This window comes from Nannobrachium achirus (assembly GCF_963921795.1).
Source record: "Nannobrachium achirus genome assembly, chromosome: 14".
In the NCBI taxonomy this organism is placed as follows: domain Eukaryota; kingdom Metazoa; phylum Chordata; class Actinopteri; order Myctophiformes; family Myctophidae; genus Nannobrachium; species Nannobrachium achirus.
The window spans coordinates 33,473,126-33,487,696 of record NC_137821.1 but is presented as its reverse complement, the minus strand read 5'-3'; the positions used below and the strand labels follow the sequence as shown (position 1 = coordinate 33,487,696).

The window sequence follows — 14,571 nt, the reverse complement described above, 5'->3', positions numbered from 1 at the left end:
GAGTGAGAGAGAGAGAGAGAGAGAGAGAGAGAGAGAGAGAGAGAGAGAGAGAGAGAGACCTTACAGTAGCTTTAATGACATGCTCTGTCATTGCTTAACTCAGGCGCTGGTCAATAACACCTTAGTGCAGCCTACACACACATCGACAGCAAGAGGAGGAACCCACGGCTTAACGAGAAAAACCTCTGTGTGTATACAGTACTGTACGTGTGTGTTGATCTGGGGGCGAGTGTCTGTGCGTGAGCATGTGTGCATACTATTTTTCTGTGCGTGCGTGCGTGCATGTGTTGGCTCACGTGGGTGTTGGCATCTCAGTACAATAGATTATGACGTGTGTGTGTGTGTGTGTGTGTGTGTGTGTGTGTGTGTGTGTGTGTGTGTGTGTGTGTGTGTGCGTGTGCGTGGCGTGCGTGTTTGTGTGTATAGGCTCTCGCGGGGGTTCGCCTCTCAGTACAGCCTAGTGTAATGGACCAATCCCCAATCACATACACACCCATTGTAACTGTTACAATGGGTGTGTATGTGATTGGGGATTGGTCCATTGCCTGTGCGCGTGCACAAGTGGCGTCAGTTCAGCCAAAGGTATGGCAACATGACTTGTAGCCATGCCTTAGCAACAGGCATGATGAATTTATTTTAACAAGACATATATATATGTTATCTCCCTTGTAGCCAAGGTATGGTAGCTGCCATGCCTTGCCGTACCTCTGAGTACCTGAGACGAATAACAGTCTAAGTCCATATTTGATTTTTTTTTATATAGATATTTTTTGATTTACCAGACTGTAAACCACAAACTAGTAATTTTTAATCTGTTAAATTGTTAATGCACTCCCCCCTCATTTTGTTTAATAGTCTGTTTTATTGTTATCTGCTCCCTTTGTCTGTTGAATATTACTTGTACGGACATATACTGTTTCTCCACTTTCCATAAGTATTATGTCTTTTTACTCAATAATATATCGTCGTTGTCGGGTGAAACCTTGTATGTCCAAAACCGTTGGTTTTGCATTTATCATTTATAAAATGAACTAAACTAGTGAAAACAGCCGATCTACAAGCACACAACGCCTCGCACCGCGAGGCGTTGTGTGCTTGTAGATCGGCTGTTTTCACTACTTTTGTGCGACGGCCTTGTATGATGAAGCAGGGCTTCTTTGCGAAAGAACGTACAAATTGAAACTTGGGAGGTACGAGGTTTCCACCCGATGACGATATATGAGTTGAGTAAAAATATCTAATTCAACAAAATGAGGGGGGAGTGCATTAAGAATGTAACAGATTAAAAACGTCTAGTTTGTGGTTTACAGTCTGGAAAATCAAAAAGATATCTCTATTAGACTGTTATTCGTCTCAGGTACTCATAGACACCTCTGTTTTGCCTCTCAGTACAGTCTAGTGTAATTGCCTGTGTGTGTGTGTGTGTGTGTGTGGGCAAGTGCGAGTGCGGCGTGCACGCCTGTCCTCGTGCACACACACACACACACACACACACACACCGCCCCGCGCTCAACGTTCCTCTGTTGCTCCGTGGCGGCGGCGCCCGGCGTGGCGCTCCCTCCGGGGAGGCTAGCTTCCATCACCTTGTCCTCTTTTTCAGTGTTTCAGGTAAACAGGTGAACGGGGCCGCCGCGTCCTTCCCCCCCCCCCCTCCCCCTCCCCCTCCATTTTCCCTCTTAGCTGTATTTAACACAACAGTTCAGCTGCCTGGCTGGCTGGCTGGCTGGCTTCGCCCGCCGTGCCCTCGGCGCCGCCCGCCTCAAGGGCGCCCGCCGAAACGACTCCCGTTCCGTTTGCCCCTCCCCGCCTCTCCCCCTCCTGCCCTGCAACCGTAGGTTGCTCCTATAGTGTATACAGGAGAGTCTGTTTTTTGAAGGCCGCGGTCGTAGGAACTTGGTGTTCCTGTCGTTTTGGCCGTGGATGTGATTTGGCTGGCTTCGACGATGTCGTGCAGGTTTTTTTTTCTATATCGTCGTTGTCGGCTGAAAACCATGTATGTCCAAGACCGTTCGTTTTGTATTTATCATTTTAAAAATGAACTAAACTAGTGAAAACAGCCGATCTACAAGCACACGACGCCTCGCACCGCGAGGCGTTGTGTGCTTGTAGATCTGCTGTTTTCACTAGATCGGCTGTTTTCACTACTTTTGTGTGACGGCCTTGTGTGATGAAGCAGGGCTTTGCTTGGTGAAAAAACGTACAAACTTGAAACTTGGAGATACGAGGTTTCTGCCCGACAGTGACGATATATTCTTTATCTGACAAAGTGACTTTGGGAATATATAGGCTGGTGATAGAGCGAACCCCTAAGGTTTCTCCCCTCCCTACTATCTCTTTGCTAATTCATGACTTCCTCTCTGTAGACTTAGAGACCTTATATAGTCTTCCTGAAGCCCCATTTATCCTTGTTTTACGGCGGCATTGTGGACTGAAAATAGCCTATCTATAAGCTCACAATGCGTCACGGACGCGTCGCATTGTGAGCTTATGGATCGGCTATCTTCAGTCCGCAGTGTCGTCGTACAACGGAGCATAAATTAGGCATTATTACCCTTTGAACCTCTGCCTACTCGACGGGCTGGCGGCGCCCCCGACCCCCCGTGTCCCCCATCCAATGTCATCTGTGATGCCCCCATCCCCTTTCCCCCCTGTCAGTGTTGTTTTTGACAGCAAATTTTGATTTAGTTTTAGTCATAGTCTTTTGAATAAAATGTAATTTAGTTTTTGTCATAATTTAGTCACCTGAAAAGTTTGTTTTAGTCTAATTTTAGTCGACTAAATATCATAAGATTTTATGGCGACTAAATCTACAGTTGATTTAGTCAACTAAAATGTATTTTGGCAGGCCTTGATTTTACACTTGATTGCGTGCTGAAAATAGCTGATCTACAAGCTCACAACGTGTCGCGCTGTGACGCGTTGTGAGCTTGTAGATCTGCTATTTTCAGCACACAACACCTGAGAGCAACCAAACATAAAATGACTCTCTTCAGCAACAGTCCCTCCCTGACATTTTAATCTAGTTTTTATTTTGTTGACAAAATTGTCAATATATTTAGTCATCATGGCTTACTCTTTATTTCGTTTTTATTTTGTTTTCGTCAGTGAAAAAAACAGTCGACAAACATTTTTCGTCATAGTTTTAGTCAACGAAATCAACAGTGCCCCCTGTCATTTCAAAGCGGAGCTTTCGCTAAGACTCTCTGCACAAAAAAAAAAAAAACTGCTCCAGCAGCTGCTATTACCAGCAAAACAAACAAACGAAACACAAAACAACGTAAGTAGTAGAGTAGTAGTTCCTCCCCCGTTCTTGCTAGTGACCCCGGGCATCGTTTGGTTCTCTCTTGTAGCCGTTCCGCCGGGTGACCTTCTCTGTGGTGAGCCAGCCCCAGGACCCCCACCAGCAGGGATCGCTGCAGAGCTGCTACGACAGCGGGCTGGACGAGTCGGAGACGCCCAGCAGCAAGAGCTCGTCGGGGCCCCGGCTGGGCGCCCTGCCCCTGCCCGAGGACAGCTACGAGAGGACCACACCGGATGGCAGTGTCGGTGAGGCAGAGCACATGGAAAATGGTAGGGGCAAAACATTGAAAAAAAGGAGATTAAGAAAGAGAAACAATAGTAGTAGATAATAATAAGACGCAACACAGGGAAAACGCAGGGAAGCAAGCACACCACATGCACACACTCACGCTGCCATCCTCAGCGCTTAGATACTGTACGTTAGTTTACAGTGCACACACAGACATGCGGTCACACACACACACACACGGGCGCACAAGAAGCGACTGCCCGCCGCATCCGAGGTAGTCGAGCACATCGGAGCATAGATATAGCGACTGATCTATTGCACTCGAACTGACGTGAGGTGTATTTTCTTTTTGTATCGTTGTTTTTTTTTAAGGTTTTGTTGCAGAGTAGGGCTTTAGTTGACGTGCAGCCGGTTTGAGAGCAGGCCTCGGTGTCGGAGTCGTGCCCGTACTGTGCCGCCTCTGCGTCCCGCTTTTTTAATTTGCCGGGCCGTTGTGTGGGATTTGATTAAAGCGGCCGCTGAGATACAGTACACGTGCTGGAGGGCTTGAATGGTGATGACGGGGGCTTGTGGGATTGATTGAAAGTCTCCGGGTTTGGGTTTTGAAAGACCTGGGTAATTTCATCAAAGGTTTTAAGAGAGACTGAGAGTGTGTGTCGCAGGCATAGCCGTTCAGACCAAAGCCCTCTAAAATTATATATTTTTTTGTGTCTGTGCTCGCTGCATAGTCTTCTCAACCCGCTTTGCGATTGTCAATGAATTCCATTTGGAACTTATATCTCTCAGCGCGACCGCGCATTGATTTTACATGATCTCTCCGTGTTCACTTTGATTCCTCTAAATGAATTTAAAGGTGCAAAAATGAGTGTGTGTGTGTGTGTGTGTGTGTGTGTGTGTGTGTGTGTGTGTGTGTGTGTGTGTGTGTGTGTGTGTGCGTGCGCGTGTGCGTGTGCGTGCACATGTGTGGGTATGTGGAGGCTCTTGATCTGGCCCAGATAGCTGCTGTGCTGATTCGCAACGAGGAGCTGGCTGCTCGAGGCCCCTTCAAAGCAGTTTATATTCTTCTAATCATGAGGACTGTAGGTTGAATTGATGTTCTGTAGGTGGTAATGCAATAGGCGGGCCGCCCTGAGGGGCCGGGCCAGGAGAAAAGACCATTGTTATGTTGGTATGTCTCTTGGTAGCTTTCATACCGCTAGCCTGTGCTAGTTTCCAAGGCCACAAAAGCACAAGCATTCGCGTTTGACTCGGTATGCCTGTGTACTTGAGGGTGTGTGTGTGTGTGTGTGGGTGTGCAGTTGTATTTCTTGAGTGTGTGTGCCTGTGGGTGGGTGTGCACTATTGCAGGGAGGTTTAGTCATGGGGGTAATGGTCCTACTCATAACCTCGTATGGCTAAGGCGTGTGCCTAACAAGCGCTAGCTGTCTGCAGTCTGCTAAGCCTGAGTGCCGCGGCTTCCCCAGAGTGGCTTAGGATAAGAATATTCAAATGCATTCAAATGGGGGGCAAGGACTATGAATTCTCATTCAGAAAAAGAAAAAAATATCCACACCCATGTCTTTGTCTTTAGAAACATGGGGTAGGTCGGCATCCCATCAATGCGAGAGAGAGATCAATCGCAGCGATATTGCCAATGATTTTTACGTGGCACATGAAAGCGAGGACAAATTATTCGCAAAATGAGGCTCATTGAATGGATGAAAGGTTTAAAATGAGCCCCTGGTGGGCCCGAACTCAGAAGAATCAGACAGATGCAGGGCTCCAAATGGGCAGTTACGCAGGTGCCTCGCTCTGGCTCTTTGCTGCTTCCTCTGCATTTGGTACTTAAAGCGCATTGAAAAACGATATGAACTCTTTGCGCTCACACTGGGGCCCCTATAGTTCGGGGGCCTTTCTCAAAGTGGGTGCCCTGACGCAAGTCCAGGAGGTGCCTCAGAGTCAGAATACTTTGATAACATTTGGAATTTGTCAATGTCACTTGCACTTTACTTGGTGCGTTCTTTTTCGGTCTTCAGTACACCAAGTCACTTCACCAAAAATAGCCGATCTACAAGCGCGTCACAATGTTGGTACGTTGGTTGGACAGACACGTTGGTATTTTTGATGATTTAATAGTCGTAATGGAAACTAGATATTCTCTCAGTAAGTTTTCCTGGTGACATAGCCTATGCTGTATTAGGGGGAAAGATGGACAATATTCAAGTACCGTTGATATGACATAAGGTCATGTAATTCAGGGGTGCAGTGGATGAAAAGGTTATTTTTTTTTACATGGGTGACCTGAACCAAAAATGTTTGAGAACCACTGCCCTAGTGCAGTGGTTCTCAACCTTTTCAGGCCGCGAACCCCAAAATAATGATATTTGAACTGGGGACGCTCCCCACCCTGCACGAGCACTTGGAATTGTCGGAGTTGCCATTACATTTAGTTTGACGCAATCTATTCCATTGTGAAAATAGACGATCTACCGTACAAGCTCACAATGCGAGGTGTTGTGAGCATGTAGATCGGCTATTTCACATTTTCCGTCTCAAATATTTTACAATTTTACCGATGTTTGACCAGAGGTACTAAAAAGGTCTTTCAAGTCCTTAACACTTTAGAAATTTGCAGATACCCTGTATACGCTTATACTGTATGTTGGTCTGTTTGCTGTTGAGTGAGAAAACAATGTTAACATTTAGCTAAACATCTGGGGACCACCCAAAATAATTTGGGTCCCCCCCCCAGGGGACCATAATGAACACATACTGTAGTGTCCCTCTTTGACGAACAGAGGTGGTGTTGAGTGTTAGAAAAGGGGCGGTCCCTAGTATAGAGCCCTGGGGGACCCCTGGTCAGCTAAATATGTAGGGTTTAAGTGGTTAGTAACCCTGCTTTTGTTTACCGGCCAAATTAGCCCCAATTAAAGGCTCATTTCAGTTTGGTCTGTGCTTAGAGTAATTGGACTGGGACCAATCGATAGCAGACGGCGTGATTAGATCAAAAAACTTGAACAGCTTATCAGTCAAACCCGCCTCTGTGGAGGAATTAAACACACATAAGACACACGACTGGCACAAATAATAAGTGACTCCTATGTTCTCCATGCAGCCATGTTCCGTGTGTTTCTGACCGATCCAACGATATTCACATTATGACAAAGTTCCGAAAGGAAAATAAAGTTCTTTGAATTGATATTCAAATGTTACAGCATGGTGTAAAGTAACCAAGTACATTTACTTTCTGTAAGTACTGTAGTTAACTACACTTTTGAGTTATTTGTACTTGTGTAATTCCAATTTCCAATATTTTTACTTCTACTCCACTACATCTCGGATCCAAATATTGTACTTTGACTCCACTGCATTCATTTGAAAACTTTAGTTACTAGTTACTTTGCAGATACAAATTATAATATTATAAGACATGCGTTAAGCACTTTAGCAGTAATTTCTGCCTTGGCCATTTGAAAATAGCAGATCTTACAAGCTCACAACGCGTCGCATCGTGAGCTTGTAGATCTGCTATTTTCAAACATATTGTACTTTTACTGTTGGTACTTTTTTGATGCCAACACTTTCATATTTTGGACTTTCACTTGTAACGGAGTATTTCCGCATTGCAATATTGATACTTTTACTTAAGTAAAATATGTGAGTACTCTTCCCCCCACTGTACAGCATACACAACCGCCTGTGAGATGAGATAGAGTCCATCTCTCGATGTAGGATGTAGGGAGATGTTATTAACGTACATGTTGTGAGTACATTTTCTTTGTCCGTGCTTCCAGATTACGGGGGTAGCATAATGGTGGCTTTTTGGAGCTGTTTTGTCGAAAAGGAAGGAGGACAAGTCAAGGTCAATCCATGAATCAGGCTCCGTCTGAGTGAAACAAACCAAGACTGCAGCCGCACACTATCTGGAGTACGATCAGTTGATTTGGCTTGTGTAAGAGTGTGTGCGCGCACGTGTGTGTGTCTGCATGCGTGTGTGTGTGTGTGTGTGTGTGCAGGGGTGTCGCACCAATTTCTGGGCCCTGGGTACAAGGATTCACTGCGGGCCCACCATGAATGTTCTTCATAGGGGGAGGGGGGGGGGTTAACCCATTTAGACTGGGAACGCAATATTACGCATTATTTTGTGCTTTAACTATTGAAAAAATAGCAGATATATAAGCTCACAGCGCGGCACCGAGTGCCGCGCTGCGAGCTTGTAGATCTGCTATTTTTTTTTTTAAAGTTTTTAAATCTTTTTTTAAAATCTTTAACATTTCTTTGAATATTTCAAATCCTTCTAAGGTTTTTTGAAAATCCTATGTTTCTCATCTCAAAATATTTAGTTCCAGGGACCCCCCCAGAAGCAAAATTTGAGTTACAAATGTTCGCTTAAAAAATACATATATTCAAAGATTTGCACACATTTTTCAAAAATAGCAGATCTACAAGCTCCGCGCTGTGAGCTTGTATATCTGCTATTTCTCAATAGCTAAAGTTACTAGGGCCCCTCCACCTTGGGCCCTAGTAATTCAGTCCCACCCCCCCCCCCCTTGTGACGCCCCTGTGTGTGTGTGTGTGTGTGTGTGTGTGTGTGTGTGTGTGTGTGTGTGTGTGTGTGTGTGTGTGTGTGTGTGTGTGTGTGTGTGTGTGTGTGTGTGTGTGTGTGTGTGTGTGTGTGTGTGTGTGTGTGTGTGAGTGAGGGAGTGTGCTGTTTTGTTTGCATCAGGTGAGGGTTATTGGATACACCCAGATATAGATATTTCTATTCTGTTTATTTGTGGTTTGTTGTTGTTGTTGATCTTATCGGATCCGCACCTCAACCTATGAATAAAGAATTCTCCTTTTTATGCTCTGCATCGGTTGTGATTTTCAAAGCACATCTTTTTTTTTTTTTTTTTTTTTATGTCACGGGTGATTTCCAGCGGTCCGTGCTCAGGAGCCCCATGGGGGAGGTATACCATCTAAGGCATTGGTTCTCAAAGTGGGGTCTGGGGACCCCCAGGGGTCCTTGTGGGGATTCCAGGGGGTCCCCAGCAAAAGTAGTTAATGTAGCGTCACTGTAGCGTCACAATAATTGTAACCACTTATGCGTTGGCTATTCAAAAAATGTACAAGCTTGCAGCTTTTTCTTTTTTTTCTAATATATGTTGGGGGGGGGGGGGTTTATGTCTTTATTTATAGCTTATAGTGGAGATTCACTGAGGGAGAGACATGCAGTAAAGATCGTCGTGGAATGGGACTTGAACCTGCGATCAGGGCCGATTCTAGGGTAGAGCGAACGGTGCGGTCGCACAGGGCCCCGCACCTGCATGGGCCCCGCGCTAGGCTTGGTTAATTTATTTAGTTTTGTTTTCATATTAAATCTTCACACAAACACCGCAATCTGCAGGACAGAGACAGAGCCTGTCAACCGATTGGCTGTGATATCTCCCTGACAACCAGCAACAACCAGTGAAACAGCTGACTGTCCCTTCAGGCTATGGGATTTACTGTATCTAGTCTTGAGACACGGGATCCTACAACTTGATTCAGCGTTCCCTTCCCTTCCGTTACTTACTTATGAGAGAGTTGAGAGAGAGAGCATCATATCTGCGCGAGGTAGGGCCAGGGTAATGTTCTACAAAGTTATGAGGAATCCCCTCATCTGACAACATGACGATCTTGTGTCTGATTGATAGCCTAGTGAAGTAAATACATGGTCCCATTCAGCTATTGCATTCATTCTGCAGGAGTCTGCTTTGTGGCCGTGTACAATAAAAGCAGCAGAATAAACATGCTTCTGTCTTACCGTTTTAGAGGTAGAGTTGCTGCATAATTCCATAGCATTTATAGATGCACAGCCACAGCAAATCGTTTGCGCACACGCGCGTCCAAGTAAAAACAATCGCGGCCGCGCTCTGCGGCGGTGGGGGGGGGGGTGGAACTTCGCTCAGGGCCCCGCATTTCTCCCAGTCGGCCCTGCCTGCGATGCACTGCTACTTAAGTAGCCTTGGCGCATGGACCTCTATACCAGTTAGGGTTAGGGTTAGGGTCTACAAGCTCTACATGCTCACAAGCTCACAAGGGTCTACAAGCTCATGCGACGCGTTGTGAGCTTGTAGATCTGCTATTTTCAAACATTTCAGTACTTTTGGTACTTTAAGTACATTTTGATACCGACACTTTCGTACTTTCACGTACATTTCAAGTACATTTTGAATTCCGGACGTTTACCATGTAACAAAGTTCACTTCTACACCGCAGTATTGACACTTTTACTTAAGTCAGAAATGGGAGTACATTTCCCACCACCGGCTAACAGTCATTAGCGTGTGTCTGGCCTCATGCTGCAGTCGGAGCACATCGTCCCTCTACCCCAGCGCTCCGGGCGGCTCAACCTTTAGTCCGTTACAATGGAGACGTGTGTATCGTGAAGACTGGAGGAAAAACAAAAAGTTAGCAGATGGCATGGCTTCCGCGGCGCACGGCGTCCACACAGGCGTCGTTAGACACCGGTAATTGCGGTCGTTTATGTTTGTGCTCGCTCGCGCGCGCGAGTGTGTGTCTGTGTGGTGGTGTGTTTCCAATAGAGATTTGTGTTGAGAAAGAAGTGTTCACGGCCTTGGCGAGCGCTACGACCAGCATGAAATAGGTCAGGGAGGAGATTGGCGTGCGTGTGTGTGTGTGTGTGTGTGTGTGTGCACACGCACGCGCAGGGGTGTCACACCAAATTCTGGGCCCTGAGTACAAGGATTCACTGTGGGCCCCCCATGAATGTTCTTCATAGGGGGAGGGGGTTTAACCCATAGCAGATCTACAGTGCAGCACCGAGTGCCACGCTGCAAGCTTTTAGATCTGCTATTTTAGAAAAATCGTGAAAAGTCTGAAAATATCAAATGCTTCTACGTTTTTTTTGGAAAAACCTATGTTTCTACATCAGTGGTGCTCAACGTTTTTGAAGCAAAATTTGAGTTACAAATGTTCGTTTAAAAATACATATATTCAAAGATTTGCACACATTTTCCCGATTTTTCAATAGTTTAAAGTATAAAATAATTAAGGCCCCCTCCACCTTGGGCCCTAGTAACTCAGTCCCACTTTCCCCCCTTTGTGACACCCCTGTGCACGTGTGGGTGTTCACGCACTCAAGCTGAGAAAGTCAGTTGAAGGCCACATTCCGTGGCCTAAAACCCCCTCCCAACCTTGAGAGACCCTAGCTTTGAGTGGCACTTTGAAAGCAAACATTAATAGCTACCACAGCACAAACAATTTCCAACCCAAGGACGTGCTGGGTCGCTTTTTTTCCCCCTCCCCTCCCCTCCCTTTTTTTTTTATTGTCATTGATTAATCTATCTCACTGGTTTGCGTTGTGGTTACATCAGGTTTGATTGCTATTGATTGGTGACATCAATCACGGGTTTGTGGATAAAGAACGCTTGTCCCTTTGGAGTCTTCACGTTCGCGCCGCGCGTGCCGTAGACGCTTTATGACTGGGCATAATGGAGCCGCGTGGGGATTGGCTGATTCACAGTGGGGTAGGCGGGGTCAGAGGTACCGTCAATCATCTCACGATCAATATAAGCTTACACTGTATATATCGTACTTGTCGGGTGTCAACCTCGTATCTCCAAGTTTCAAAATGTGTACGTTCTTTCGCAAAGCAAAGCCCTGCTTCATCGTACAAGGCCGTCACACAAAAGTAGTGAAAACAGCCGATCTACAAGCACACAACGCCTCGCGGTGCGAGGCGTTGTGTGCTTGTAGATCGGCTTTTTTCACTAGTTTAAATCATTTTAAAAATGATAAATACAAAACAAACGGTTTTGGACATACAAGGTTTCCACCCGACAACGACGATATACCTCCGTCGCCGCACACGCGTTCGTTCATACACCGATGGCGGAGGAAACCATCGGGAGCAAATCCCTTCCCGCTATACGTCTGCGCTAACATACCCGGGCGCCGCGTTCTCCAGTCTCTCCTCTGCCAAGGTCAGCGTTTGAACTTTAGCCAGTTTAGACTGGGGACGCATGTACGTATCTGTCACCACTTTAACCATTATTTTATGCTTTAACTGTTAAAAAATAGCAGATATACAAGCTCACAGCGCGGCACCGAGTGCCGCGCTGCGAGCTTGTAGATCTGCTATTTTTGAAAAATTGTGAAAAAGTATACAAATCTTTGAATGTATATACATTTTAAAGCGGACGTTTGTAACGCAAATCATACTTTCTCTTGGTCCCTGGAACAAAATAAGAGGTCCTTCACATGAAAAAGTTTGGAAACATAGGTTTTTTAGGAAGTTTGTTAGGATTTAGTAGACTTTTTTTTTTTAGGTATTTTTCCGGCCTAAATGGGTTAGTATTTTACTCTGGTCCACTCGGCTCCACGGAGAGCACGGCAAATGAACCCGCTCTACCCTTCCTTCTGACTCGCTGGAGCACGGAGAGCTATAGCGGGGGCCGCCACGGGAGCACGTGAACTTTTACCCCACCGCACGTACAAGTACCATGAGGTTAGGAGTTCTCTGCAGTTTCTTATATTACTTAGCAGACTTTTCTCGGAGCGAAGGCCCTCTGTGCTTGGGAGTCCGCTCACGGTGCAACAGTACAGTAGAGAGGCTTATAGCTCCAGCATGGTGTTGCATCACCTCGCATCCCCTCCTGGCACCCAGGGGTTGAAATGTGTTGCTTTCCTTGCTTCTCGCTGCGCTCAGCCGGGGAATCTCACTTATTCCGTCGTTAGAGATTCCCGCTGGTGTAAAGTAACTAAGTACTTTTACTTAACAACCCATTTAGAACGGGTACACATTATTGCGTATCATTATTTTATGCTTTAACTATTGAAAAATAGCAGATGTACAAGCTCACAGCGCTGCGCGCTTGTAGATCTGCTATTTTTGAAAAATCATGAAAATTGGAATTTTGACCCGATTCTATAAGTGTCTTTTGAATCCTTCTAAGATTTTTTGAAAACACATTTTCACAACTTTTTCAAAAATAGCAGATCTACAAGCTCGCAGCGCGGCACTCGGTGCCGCGCTGTGAGCTTGTATATCTGCTATTTTTCACTGGTTAAAGCATTTAATAATTCTAGGCCTAAATACTGTACTTACTGTAAGTACAATTTTGAGGTATTTGTACTTTACTTGAGTATTTCCAATATTTCTGCTCATCTCGGATACAAATATTGTACTTTTATTCCACTGCATTTATTTTAAAAACTTTAGTTACTAGTTACTTTGCAGATATAAATTATAGTATTATAAAACATATATTAGCCACTTAAGCCCTATTTTATACCTTGGCTGTTTGAAAATAGCCGATCCACAAGCGCACAACGTGTCGCGATAGACGGCTATTTTCCCAACATGTTGTACTTTTACTTTTGGTTCTTTAAGTACATTTTGATGCCAATACTTTCGTACTTTTACTCAAGTACATTTTGAATTCTGGACTTTTACTTGTAACGGAGCATGTCTACATTGCAGTATTGATACTTTTACTCAAGTAAAGAATGTGAGTACTTTCCGTAAACAGCGGAGAAAACGTAGCGCCATATACCGACCACCTGATTTAAAATGCTATACGCGGATAGTTAAAGAGCCATTGTAAGAGAGAGAGAGGCGCTGCGTTGTCAGAGGGGTCAAAGAATTCCACTCCCCGCTATTGATCTCCGCACATCGCCGAGGGGGCCGGGAGAAAGAGAGAGAGTTACAGTACAGTACATGTGGAGAGAGTTTTCATTTTTTAACCGTGTTACAGGCCGAGCTACTGTAGCGCCTCTGAATAGCACGGCTAGTCCCGGTTGGCCTCGCATTCGGCGTATGAGGTTGAGCGAGGTGCTTGCACGTTTAAGACCTAACCTACAAGCGTGAAGTGGAACAGAGCCCCGGGCTCCCAAGATGTAATATCGTTTCTCCGATAGTTCACTTTAACTAAGCCACATGCTGCGCTTACTTACAGTAGGCGCCCTCGCGGAGGTCACTAGCTGCCGCGGCGGTTTCCCGCTGAATTGACAGTGAGTCATTATAGATGCTGCGGCGGTACGCTACATATCTATAGTGAGTCATTACGTATGCCGCGGCGGTGCGGCGCGTATCTATACGTTATCGCACACACGCACAAAACAACACGTTTGACTTTGACCCTGTCTTTTCTCCCAGGCAGGCCTGGACTCAGGAGATGGCCTACTGTATAGAGGCAGCTGTGCAGCCATTAACATGCTGCTTGAGGCGGGGAGCACACAGGGCCGGCAGAGGCTTTGTTAACATGACGGTAGAGATACATAGTTATGAAATGCGCATACCGTAATCCACTTGTTGCGTTATGTTTTTTTTTTTGTTTTTTTTCGAAAACAAATATTGCAGAAAAGCTCAGAACGTGCTGCATTCTGACAAGCTTGTAGATCGGCTACTGTATTTTCAATATTCGTCCCATTGCAAAGTACAGTATATAATGTAAAGTGGTTACGTTTTGCTGTCGTCCGTTTCGATTTTGCTGAAGTATAGGTATGCCAGTAAGACGCCTAAGGGCGAAAAGCGACCTGTCTTAGCCATATATGCATTCTGTTAGTGTGGTTCTCCTAACAGGGCATCATCTGGGATACAATCCATTTTATGCCCATAAATGGAGATCCCTTACAGAATCCCTTTTTTTGCCCATATATGGAGATCCCTGCTCCCTGAGTATCTGACATCACTGTGATGTCACCTGTGATGTCACAGTGAACAACTAGTAACTAAAGCTGTCAAATAATCGTAGTGGAGTGAGCGTGATATTTGCCACTGAGATGTAATGGAGTGGAAGTGTTTAAAAAAGTATCTAAAGATTTAAATGAAAGAGTACCTCAAAATTGTACTTAACTACAGTACTTGAGTAAATGTACTGGATGACTTTACACCATTGGTCTATGTGAAGGAACGTGCACTCTCTGGAGTGTCACAGGGGGGGGGGGGGGGGGGGGGGGGGGGAGAGAGAGAGATTACCAGTGCAGATATGCGGGGGAGACTGTGTAGCAGCATAGTGCTGACTGTTGATGTTAGCATGCCCTGCACGTCTCCCTGCTCTGACTGCAGCCGCACA

General features: G+C 45.5%; 1 protein-coding gene across 1 annotated transcript in view; it reads left to right on the top strand.

Annotated features, from left to right (window-relative positions):
- The window catches only part of pcdh7b (protocadherin 7b), a gene marked incomplete at both ends in the record, with an annotated part of 217,790 nt that overhangs the window by 91,635 nt on the left and 111,584 nt on the right, over positions 1–14,571 (top strand). Inside the window, one exon of the mRNA XM_080741292.1 lies at positions 3,351–3,570. Coding sequence (XP_080597418.1) covers positions 3,351–3,570 — 220 coding nt within the window. The remainder of the gene's footprint in view (positions 1–3,350; positions 3,571–14,571) is intronic.